Consider the following 12,903-nt stretch of genomic DNA (forward strand, 5'->3'; position numbering starts at 1 on the left):
TTTTAACTCTTTAATTACCAAGTTCATAAATGATGTCACTGATTTGGGGGAAAAAACACACAAAATGACTTATTTTCAATATAAAACGTGATTGTGACTGGATATTTGTTTACCTTCTATCACAGTCTTGGGCATGTCAAAGATTAGTAGCAACATTGGCTTTGATGCATTGTTAGTTTTTGTGCAGCATTAGATTTTACTTTTTTCTCCCTAATTTGTTGTTGGTGGCTGTTTTTGCCCCTTTGACTTCCATTATAACAACATTTTTTGATTGCAAAGCCGTGACACCATATAATCATGCATTCTTGATTGTTGGTGGTTTTCCCTGTTGGGAAGAGGTAACATTTGTTACTTTTTAAAAAGTAAAAAAAAAAAAATCAATTTACAGCAGTTTAATTGAGTGGATGTTTTCATCCCGAACATAACGAAAGGGTTGTGAATTTGAACAATGCACAAGGGTCAAGTGCTGTTTTCTCTGAGTTTGTTTCTCCACTTCAGTTGTATTTATACCATTAACAGTTGTATTCTTATTTATATATTCTGAAGGTTTTTATAAAGGGGTTTGGTCATATATCATTCACACCGATTTACTGTATAAAAAATTTTAATCCTAAAACATGGTTAAATGTGTTTCCTTTAAGCCATTTAAAGTATTTTCTGATTAGATTGATAAAATTAGAAATTCAAAATCCCTTCTGTAAAATCTTTCACTTTAATATGTCAGCTAAATGAAACAAGAATTTTGAATTTGATTTTAATTGCATATTTAACATTTCAGAAAATTTGTAACAAAATTTGACTGTGGTTAATCAACAGGGGAAAGTCTGCTGATATCTATGAGTTAATACTTTACCCTATTCACTTGTAGTGGCTTGCATTAAACTTCTGTAGCAAGAACGTTGATAAATAAGTTCATAATTTTCCAGAATATTCCTTTAAAATGCATCAAAAGATAAAACAGAACATCCTTGTGTTTTTTGTAGGTTGATCAGCATGCACAGGAATACTTCAATCTAACATCGGACACTGAATTTAACGCCATCAAATCGATTGTCTTGGGGAAAGTGAGCGGTGAGTCAAAGCATTCCACGGATTAAATATTGGAATTTAAGCTCCAACAACAATTCAAAATAACTGCTCATGTTGCAATGATTTTTGAAACACAATTCAGTTTAAGCTTTATTCAGGGTGAGTATTGAACTGCATGCATTCAAATAATTCTATTATTATGAGGTTCATTTTGTTTGATTTGTTTTGCATTGCAACTTTTTTCATTACAATTAAGCATAAAACTGCATGCATTAAAAAACCTTTAGGAAGTTTGTTTGTTTATGCATTTATCTTGAATTTTGACATTTTTGACAATGAACAGTTTAAGAACAATTTGTCACTAAAATCTCATTATTTTCTCCCATAAAGTACAGTTGTAAGTAAACAGCATTGTAATATTTGTTATAATACCTTTATTTTTTTCTGATTTTAATGGAAATTGTTGTTCAGAATGAGTTTTTTTTTTTTTTGCAATACAAATCGTTACAAAGCAACTTTATAGAAAATTATGTTTCTGCAATATTTAGTAGTAGCTAGTGGTTTGTGCACGTTTGACAGGATTTTAGAAAAAAAAATAATAATAATACAAGACGTAGTCAGCTAGATGATGAACTATCAATATTATTAATTAATAGTTATTATATGATGCAGTCACACATGTAGCAATATTTGTTAGTTCTGTTTGTTGATCCAGGGTTAGCATCATCTGAGGTCCTTTGAGGGTCAGCATCATCTCTTCTCAGGTGTTCTGGATCCAGACTGGAGCTTGTGTAAATCCTAGTTACAAAACATAGAAACAAAATAGAGACATCATTAGCATAGCTGCTGATCCAACAAAGTAAAATTAGTTTAACGCAAGCTAATGAATAAAAATGCACCTTTGATCAGATGCAACTACACTCACAATTTAAGAGATTCATTATTCGAATGCTTGGCGAAAGAGATTTGTTTTTAATCTAGATTTAAACAGAGAGAGTGTGTCTGAACCCTGAACATTATCAGGAAGGCTATTCCAGAGTTTGGGAGCCAAATGTGAAAAAGCTCTACCTCCTTTAGTGGACTTTGCTATCCTAGGAACGACCAAAAGTCCAGCGTTTGTGACCTTAGGGAGCGTGATGGGTTGTAACGTGGTAGAAGGCTAGTTAGGTACGCTGGAGCTAAACCATTTAGGGCCTTATAGGTAAGTAATGATAATTTGTAACTGATACGGAACTTAATAGGTAGCCAGTGCAGAGACTGTAAAATTGGGGTAATATGATCATATTTTCTTGACCTGGTAAGGTCCTAGCTGCTGCATTTTGGACTACCTGTAGCTTGTTTATTGAAGAAGCAGGACAACCACCTAGAAGTGCATTACAATAGTCCAGTCTAGAGGTCATGAATGCATGAACTAGCTTTTCTGCATCAGAAACAGATAACATGTTTCGTAGCTTGGCAATGTTTCTAAGATGGAAGAATGCAGTTTTTGTAACATTGGAAATATGATTTTCAAAAGACAAATTGCTGTCTAATATAACACCCAGATTTCTGACTGTAGAGGAAGTAACAGTACATCCGTCTAGTTGCAGATTGTAATCTACAAGATTCTGTGTAGTGTTTTTTGGTCCAATAATTAATATCTCTTCTTCTTATCCAAATTTAATTGGAGAAAATTATTTGTCATCCAATCTTTTACATTTTTATCACACTCTGTTAGCTTAGATAATTGGGAAGTTTCATCTGGTCTCGTTGAGATATATAGCTGAGTATCATCAGCATAACAGTGGAAGCTAATTCCGTATTTTCTAATAATATTACCAAGGGGCAACATGTATATTGAAAATAGAAGGGGACCTAGGACGGATCCTTGTGGAACTCCATATTTTACTGATGATAAATGAGATGACTCCCCATTTAAGTAAACAAAATGGTAGCGATCGGACAGGTAGGATCTAAACCATCTTAGAGCCTGCCCTTGAATACCTGTATAGTTTTGTAATCGATCTATGAGTATGTCATGATCTATGGTGTCGAATGCAGCACTAAGATCAAGTAAGACTAGAAATGAGTTTTGAACTGCATGACAAAAAATCTAAATGGTCTGAAATATAGACTTAATTTTATTTATTTTTGTATTTTTTTTTAGGTTTAAGCTAAATGTTTTCATAATAAATGCGCAAAAACCCAAGTCTTACACATGTGCTATTTGACAAGCAGTTGTAATCTATTCTGAACATCTCCAGAGTGTTTTTGTATTAAGGAGAAAGTGTCTCTGAATCACAGTCGATTTCTGACCTCGGTGACATGCAGATGGTCAGTTAAGAGGCTGTTATTATATTCATTTTAGAGGTTTTCTAAGCATCACGGATACTGAAATGTCTGGAGGATGCAGAAGCATCAGGAGCTCTTCAATCTGAGTGAACAGAGTACACTTTGTCCTATTTACTTCAGATAAGACTAATATTGACTTTACATGTTATTATTGTCGTCTTGGGGAACGGCAAATGGGTCAGTTTAATTTTTAGTGTCTATAAATAGGATCTGCAGCAGCTTTCCAGTCATAAAACCCAAGGAGATGAATAAAACATTGAGTTAATAAATAATAAAGCAGAAGTGAAAATACAAAGCTTGCAGGCTGAATCTCAGGAAGACATTTCGTATTAACAAAGTCTATTATTAGGATGATTTTTGTTTGTTTGGTTTTGCATTGTGACTCTTTTTATTAAAATTAAGCACAATATGCAACTAGCGTTGTAGTATTTATTATACTGCCTTTATTTTTTCTGATTTTAATAAAAGCTTTTGTTAAGGATGAGTTTTAAACTGCATGCATTAAAAAAAAGGTTTTTATTAGGAGGTTTGTTTATGTATTTTTTTTGCATTGTGACATTTTTATTATATAATTGTGTGTGTGTGTGTGTGTGTGTGTATAAAAAATAATTATATAGGTTTGTGTGTGTGTGTGTGTGTGTGTGTGTGTGTGTGTGTGTGTGTGTGTGTGTGTGTGTGTGTGTGTGTGTGTGTGTGTGTGTGTGTGTGTGTGTGCATCCATATGAACATGTGACATGAAACACTTTGGCTGTAACTCTTCAGATAGTGTGTCACTGAAAGCGTGCTGTGTGTCATTTCCAGCAAACACTATCGATCACGGCCAGAGATCGACTTGTAATGAATACTAAATCAAATGTGAAACCTGCATCAAGCTCCTGAAGATTAATATTAGACCAGTTCTGAGTTGAAATGACGGCATGCAGAAGAACAAGATCATTAGGTGCATGTCAAAATAGAGACGGTGCATGGTCATTTTTCTATTTAACCTTGTAAAACTTGACATATGAAAAAGGTTTAGAAAAAAATCCTTGAAAAACTTTGCATATGCTTTTTTGTTAACTATCCATATTTGATCCATTAAGCGTTTATGGCTTATATAGTCTGATTTAGTGAGAATATTGAGAACAGAACAGCTCCCTGTTATTTAGTCTCAAACTGAGCAAAAATTTGCAGTTTGGTGCATATGCTGGTATTTATATGGATAAAAGAGATGAAATTCTAAAGCTTGTAATGTAAATCAGTGAGATCTTTATAACAGTATAACAGATAATGTCTGTGCTCTATATCTCCAGTAATAAGATGAGATGGAAATGATCCGCACATATAACACAGTGATTGAAAGCTGAAGATATAAAGTCTCCTCAGAAGATGTGAGATGTTCTGGAGGCTTGTGAAGATCATTCCTCCGCTGAGGAACAGTGAAAGTAAAGCTTCTGGAAACAAACGCTCCTCAAAAGATCCTGAGGATCAGATCTGAGACTCTAAAACATGATTGATGGAGAATCAAGTAAAGCTGAGCTGCTTCCGTCCAGGAAGAGTTCATTGCTGCAGTTATTCTGACCTTTACTTGATCAGAATCAGGAAAGATTTGACTACAGTTACACTAAAAGAGCTTTGACTGGATAAACTCTAAACTATCAATCAGACGACAGAAGCTTGGTTTAACTGCAAAGTTTTGATAATTTAGAGGCTTAAAATTTGCATATCAAATCCCACACAGTTTGTTTACAGGGTGAACTTTTCACTCAAACTGCAATGCTGATAAAATAATATATAAAGTAAAGAGCAGAACTAAAATCTTGATGTTGAATAGAAAGGTTTCATGCACTTGTTATTTGTTGATTACACTGTGTTTGTTCTTCCCATGGACCGTCGAGCCTCCAGTGGCTCAGTGTCTGAATAAAAGCTCCTTCATCAGCTCCATGTGTTCAGTTCACTGCCGTTGCTCAGGAGTGGAATGGAGCGTACGGTTTTCGCTCGAGATGTTTGATACAAAAGCTGGATCACATGGTTTTGTGTTCAGTCCGTGTATGTTTGAAGTGAGTCTCGCATCTCGTTACAGAGGCTGTGACGAATATTAACTGAGCTTCATGGAGTTCTCATGTTATGTCGTTAAAGCTCGTTTCAGATGTTGCTCCTGAATTCTCTGAAGGAGCTCAGATCATTTGGTCTCGGGAGAATTTGATGAGAAATGGTTAATAACGAGATCTCTGACTTTTGATTTGTGAGTCTTTTTCTTAGGAGAAACATCTGAGTAGCAGGAAACTCAACCAAAAAAAAAAAAAATTATTAGATCTCCATTCAGTTGATTGACTTTTGATTGCTGACTTTGGTATTCTGGTGCATTCGAGCCCAGTTGAAAATATTGAGATCTCTTCTGAAACCCTAGGAGACACATTCATTTTTTTCTTATAGGAGAAACATCTCACTTTCCTCATTGAAATTTTGGAGGAGATATTATTGAGATCTCCACTGAATACTCAAATGCATCTCTTCTTGTTTGCAGAATCAGGTGAAGTGGATCCAGAGATCGCCCGTCTGAACGCCCTGGGCTTCACTGGCTGTTTGTCTGTGGTCCAGTTTAACTCCATCTCTCCACTGAAGGCGGCTCTGTTGTATCCAGACACCAGTCCTGTGATAGTCACCGGACCTCTGACCGAATCCAGCTGTGGCTCGTCTATTCCCACCAACCCCTACGCCGCTGAGACCACGCATTCTCTCACAGGTGACATCATCAACACTGACGCCCACTTCCTTCAACAGGTTAACTACAGGCAGTCAGAATCCCATTCATTTTCTCCATAGATTAATTGATGTATTGATGTATGCTTTTGTTGAAGCCGTCAATCCGCATTATTTCAACCTATTTTGTAAATTCAAATTGTTCAACAGCAAAATTCCAGGTGAAAAACTACATTACCCATGATTCTGCAGAGAAATCTCCACCAATCAGAGAATCGAAACAAACAAATCACTCCAAAATAACTTTTTAGCCACACCCACTCCCTTGAAGCACTTCCTACACTCAACTATAGAAATATCTGGGCAATATTTGTGTGTGTGTAAATACATACATATATGTATGTATGTGTTTATTGCTATATATGCATGCATATATTTTTTTATTGCAATATATGCATGCATATATATATATATATATATATATATATATATATATATATATATATATATATATATATATATATATATATATATATAAAAATATGATATGCATGCATATATTTCAATAAACATAAAATAATTTGTTTCTATATGATTAATGAACACCTTTAAATCAAGTTTAATTTAAGTCATTTGCAATGCTTCACAGTATTGTAGTTCTTTCCTGCTTTAAAGTCTTATATCTTTGTCTTTTTAACAAATTCCACTTCTTCTTTCAAATCAAAGTTTGTGATGCTGTGATTCTCCTCATAGCTGGTTGGTTTGGTTCAAGGCTTGTAACTCGTTAACAAATACTTTAAAAAAAAATCTCTATGGGGAAAATGAATGTAAAAATACTTCCAAAACCAATGTTGAAAAAGTGGATGGCACTCTTTTGGTTTATTGGTCAAACCAATTAATTGTCTGATATTTGGCCTTTTTAAGGTCAAAATGGCCTGATAATCCTTGTTTCAGAACCTAAATATACCAAGAGGCTTTGCCAATGGTTTAACTAGTTCTGTTTTAGTGAATTTAGAGTAAATATCGACCTATAGTTTAACGCAAACCCAATTTATCAGACTGAAATTCATAACTTTGCACATATGTATATGTGGACACTCCTAAATGATAGTGAATATGAAATATCATGTTTTAGATTGTCATTGCAAAAAAAATACAAAATAAATTCTTACATATGATTTTTGTCTTGTTTTTCATTGCGAATATCTAGATACATTTGCTTGAGAAGCAAAAGATATTAAGTTGTCATAATTTGTAAAAAAAAAAAAAAAGTAGCAAAATTAAGTGAGGTGTTTTTTTTTTTTTTTATTAATATAAATATCTACCAATGGGGCAAGAAGGATAAAAAATAAATAATAAATGTTTTCCATCTGAATAAAAAGTATTTTTCTGACCCCATTGGCAGATATTTTCTTGTTTTAAGCAACAACAATAACAAAAGTCATTTTGCTACTCAATTAAATGTATCTTCAAGAATGTTTGGATATTTGTACTTGAAAACAAGACAAAAACTAATTAAGATTTTTTGCTCTATTTTAAGAATTTTTTCTCAATTTTAATTGGTTCGTTTAGTACTGCTGTTTTGTTGTAACAGCAAAATAATTGAGTGCTGTAATAATTATGAAAGTTTAATTAAACAATCAATAAAACATTAAATTTACCATTAACATACAATCATCTACTCTCCAGTTTTGTCTTTCAGCTACTTTCAAACCAGCATGACACTAACAAAACAAAAATATAGGAGAATATATCATATTAAATAGTAATAAATAATACATTTCTATATTTAGGAAAAACTAGTCCTTATATTTTTCAGTCAATTTTCAGTTTATTTGGGTGGATGGGTGGTTGGATGGATGGATGGGTGGGTGGGTATTTGGGTGGATGGATGGATGGATGGGTGGGTGGGTATTTGGGTGGATGGATGGATGGATGGATGGATGGATGGATGGATGGATGGATGGATGGTTGGATGGATGGGTGGTTGGATGGATGGGTGGGTGGTTGGTTGGATGGATGGGTGGGTGGTTGGGTGGGTGGGTATTTGGGTGAATGGATGGGTGAATGGGAGGATGGGTGGATGGATGGATGGGTGGGTGGGTATTTGGGTGGATGGATGGATGGAAGGGTGGGTGGATGGATGGGTGGGTGGGTATTTGGGTGAATGGAGGGATGGGTGGGTGAGTATTTGGGTGGATGGATGGATGGATGGAAGGGTGAGTGGATGGATGGGTGGGTGGGTGGTTGGTTGGTTGGATGGGTGGGTGGATGGGTTGGTGGGTATTTGGTTGAATGGGTATTTGGGTGAATGGATAGGTGGATGGATGGGTGGGTGGGTGGGTATTTGGGTGGATGAATGGATGGGTGGGTGGGTATTTGGGTAGATGGATGGATGGATGGATGGAAGGGTGGGTGGATGGATGGATGGATGGGTGGGTAGGTGGTTGGTTGGATGAGTGGGTGGGTATTTGGGTGAATGGATGGGTGGATTGGTGGATGGGTGGATGGATGGATGGATGGGTGGGTGGATGGGTTGGTGGGTATTTGGTTGAATGGGTATTTGGGTGAATGGATAGGTGGATGGATGGATGGGTGGGTATTTGGGTGAAATGATGGATGGGTGGGTGGGTGGATTGGCTATTTGGGTGAATGGATGGATGGGTGGGTGGGTATTTGGGTGAATGGATGGATGGGTGGGTGGGTATTTGGGTGGATGGATGGATGGGCGTCTGTATCTGCTTCAGACTTTGTTTCCAAACTTTTCTTCTCTGTCAGATTCCCGCTGAAAGTTGAATTTCAGCAAACTTTCGTCGCCGGCTCACTGAATACATCCGCACTGCTAGTTTAATTAGAGCAATAATGATGGTAAAGGCTGATCACTGTATTAATCTGCGAAAGAAAGACCTTAATTTGCATAATGATTTCTCGATTGCCTCTGTGTTTGTGCTCCTTCATCGAGCGGCGTATTCAATGAGCCACGACCTGCGAGTGATAAGCTGATGATCTGTCTGTCTGTCTCTCTTCTCGTCTGTAGATCATGTGGGTTCAGTAAATACGGGTGAGCCCATAGTCAATGCTATCAACAGCGACTCGGCTTTGATCGGAGGTAAATGGTGTTTTAGAGAATGAAACATATACTCCATTCCTCATCTTTTCTCATTTCAGGCATTGTTATTTCTCTGCTTTTGGCTCATATTTACTTGGTCTTGCTCCAGGAATCCCTTAAATGAACAATTCGCCCAAATCCTCATTTACTCATTCCAAGGCATTCTGACTTTATGTACTTTGTGGAAGACAAAAGAAAATGTTACCACTTTTTTCCATTCACTAAGGCTGTTAGACTCCAAAAATGCAGAATGAAAAAAAAAACATTTGAAAAAAAAATCTGTGAAATTTGAAGTTAAAAAAATTTTTTTTTAGTTTGGAAATTCTAAGTTTTAGAAAATGGAACTCAGAAAATGAAAAATATTTTTTTTATATATATATATATATATATATATATATATATATATATATATATATATATATATATATTTATTTATTTATTTAAAAACGTTCAAATGCAAACATACCCATAAAACACAAAAATAATGCAAAAAGAGAACAAAAGATGCAATGTAAAACCTTAATGTATATAAATTAAGTGATTCTGCACATTTTACTGCAAATTATAATATGACTTGTTCTTTTTCACCAAAAACTTTACAGTATTTTTCTGTAAAACAATGTTTAAAATACCCAAATTAAAGATAAAATGATATCCACTGTGTATTGTAAGTTACTTACTGTTAATCAATTTTTACTGTAGCATGTATACACCTTCAAAATTATAATATTTTATATATTATATATTCTTCTATCGCATAATCTTCTTTTTTTTAAAGCTGTATAAACAACATAAATTACTGGAGTACAAGAAAACACTATTTAGTTTTTCTACTTCACATACTTCAATGTGTTACTTGCATACATTTGTCATTATTTGTGAAATTTACACCAAATTGATTTATATAATGATTATATAATATATGGTTGTATATAGCATTTTCTATAAAAGTGTACAGACCTGTTTACAGTCATTGCATGGAAAGAAAAGCAGTCAGCACTATGCTAAAATCTCCATTTGTGGTCACCAGGAAGATAGAAAGTCTTGGAGAAAATGTACATTTTGTGAGCTAAAGCTTGCACTTCATTGATAATTTGTCATGCAAAGTGAGCTTCAATCTCCGTGTGCTTTTGAAAGACTCTATAAAACTAATCAGAAAAGCTCAATAATGACTGATTAACAGCCGTGCTCACATTGACCGAATACAAAGACTTCTCCAAAGCTATCGGTAAATAGAATGAAATTAACAAAGGCCCCAAAACTAATCAAACATTTAAAGAAATGATTTGCTGATTAAGGGGTTTCTGCTACAATCCCGAATACACTCTGTCCTTTTCACAGCCACCGTAATGTGGCATTAAATTGAGTTGAGATTTATTTTGGCGCTTCAATTAGACATTTCTTTTACCCTTTATAATTAAATGTGCCATGCTTAACCGGCCACAAAGGACTGGAGAGAAACATTTTAGAGGCGTTTAGCTCTGACAGCGAGTAGAATTGAGTTGAAGAAGCATTCACAACACGTCTGATGGCGTGGAGACCAACAGAGCACCAGTCACAAGGGCTTTTTTCCATCTCTTGCTCTTTATTGATAGCCTGTATTTTACAGCTCAAAAGAAAAAGGTGCTAATGGCATCTAAATCACGATTGATTGTGGCATGAAATTGGCGTGAGGTCTGAATTCACCTTTTAGAAATGCCTCTGACCAGCTGAAGTTTAACTCATTTTGTGACACTAAAAGCCACAAAAAAGGAGCTATTTAAGTGATTCCTCTTAAATGCTTTATACCATTCAATTAAACCTCATTAGCTTAAAGATTAGATTTTTTTCTTGAGTATTTATCCAAAGTTGAATTTTCATAGATTTATTTGTATTTTTTATAACAACTAAATTTATATTAATTTATAATATTTTTGCCTTAACACATTCATATCAATATTCAATATTTAAAAACATTTCATATTTTGACATTTAAATTTATATTAATAATTTATATTATAAAAATATTTTTCAATGACTAGAACAGATTTTTAATTATCACCTAAAAACCATATTTAATTCCCTCAGTTTTCATTACAAATTATAAAAGAATATCCATAAATGTAAGTTTGTATTAATTGTTATATTATATTAGTTTATAAAATATATTTACATACATTAGCATTGTTATTAATATTCATTTAGATGAAAAATAAATAATATAAATATATTTTTTAATTTTATAAAATATAATCTAAAAATATTTATTTATATATAATTTCTGCCTTCTTTTTTTTCAGTGATTACATTGAATGTTGGATTATCATCATGAACTGTTTTCATTACAAATTATTATTACATTTTTAATATCACATTTTTAATTCATAATGCATTTTTATTAACGTTTGCATATTTGTATTAATATTAATACAGTGATTAAATAAATAATATAATTTGTATTTATTCTCAATATTATTTATTTTACAGTAGTACAGTTATTTTACTCAATAGCATCTTTTACAGTGCTTACAATCAGTATTGAATTATAATAATAACTAGAGATATGAACATGAGTGAATACATTTTAGTTGATGCATTTTTTATTATAATACATAATCTTTTTTTTTTTTTTTTTTTTTTTTTTTTTTTTAAGTTCGCCAACCATGTCCATTCTGCATGTTCCACTTTCCAAAGATGTTGAAATGTTAGTCATAGCGTGTAGATCTGCTGTCCAGAGTCCCCTCACTCTTTGGCGTGTCGCTGTTTTTCAGGAGTCATTGCCGTCGTGATATTCGTGAGTCTGGCCGTGCTGGCGGTGATGGCACGGTTCCTTTACCGGCGGAAAGAAACGTTTCAGACCCAAGAGCCCAAAGCGGGAAAAACAGAAGACAGTCCCGAGACTCCCTTTAACATGGATCCAAACTCACAGAGCATTATCAGTGATAACCAAAAAGAATATTTCATATGACGCTCTTTCATCTCGAATCGGACTAATCCAGTTAAACCGAAGAACTGAAATGCCTTGTCGAGTCTAGGGACATTAACATTCACGGTGCATTATGGGAAACCGTCCTGCTGGAGAGGAGTGACACGTCCCGAAGTTTTTGCCCTTTTTGTACATAAAACAGTTATTGTCCAGGGATGTGGCACAATTGTACGGTTTCTAAGGTGTGTATAATGACATTCATTGGTTGTAAATATTCTTTTGAAATGAAACTTTGTAACGTCTCATTCTCCTTTCGATTTTTTTATGATTTAGTGCTCAGTGTTATGTTTAACGGAGTTAAAGAAGCGATCATTGTATAACTAAATCAAAATCAATGTGTGAGTGGGCGAGTGCGATGTTGTTGTGAATACATGCGTTCATGCAGAAGACTTCAGATTTTGCAGAAAAGGCTGTACGTACCATATTTATCACTCTTTGCCCGTGCTTTTTCTCAATGGTTTGCCACTTGCAACAGAAAATACATCCTACGACAGTTGTTTATTGTGGACTACTTGTGTCTCTGGTCTTTTTTGTCTCTTAATAACATGAAAGATGTTTTCGGTTCCCATGTATTTACATATTTACGTTCCATTTTAAAACGTTAGGTCAAAACTGGATAAAGAAAGTGCATTTTGATTTCATAGACATTCAAAGGAATAGTTCAACCAAACATTTGCTGATCATTTCCTCACTCTCAAGTCATCCGAGGTGAGTTTGTTTCTTCATCAGGTTTGGAGAAATGTAGCATTGCATCAGTGATTCATCAAGGGATGCTCTGCAGTGAATG

At 34.4% G+C, this 12,903-nt stretch overlaps 1 protein-coding gene across 3 annotated transcripts in view; it reads left to right on the forward strand.

Annotated features, from left to right (window-relative positions):
* The window catches only part of LOC113054755 (contactin-associated protein-like 4), a 95,820-nt gene extending 83,196 nt beyond the window's left edge, over positions 1-12,624 (forward strand). For 2 of the 3 annotated variants that reach the window (XM_026220531.1, XM_026220532.1), the window contains 4 exons: positions 984-1,071; positions 5,867-6,085; positions 9,080-9,151; positions 11,902-12,624. In XM_026220531.1, coding sequence (XP_026076316.1) covers positions 984-1,071; positions 5,867-6,085; positions 9,080-9,151; positions 11,902-12,098 — 576 coding nt within the window. In that variant the 3' untranslated portion in view covers positions 12,099-12,624. The remainder of the gene's footprint in view (positions 1-983; positions 1,072-5,866; positions 6,086-9,079; positions 9,152-11,901) is intronic. The other variant, XM_026220533.1, reaches the window with a different exon arrangement.
* The last annotated feature ends 279 nt before the right edge of the window (positions 12,625-12,903 follow it).

Source organism: Carassius auratus, chromosome 35, assembly GCF_003368295.1.
Source record: "Carassius auratus strain Wakin chromosome 35, ASM336829v1, whole genome shotgun sequence".
NCBI lineage: Eukaryota > Metazoa > Chordata > Actinopteri > Cypriniformes > Cyprinidae > Carassius > Carassius auratus.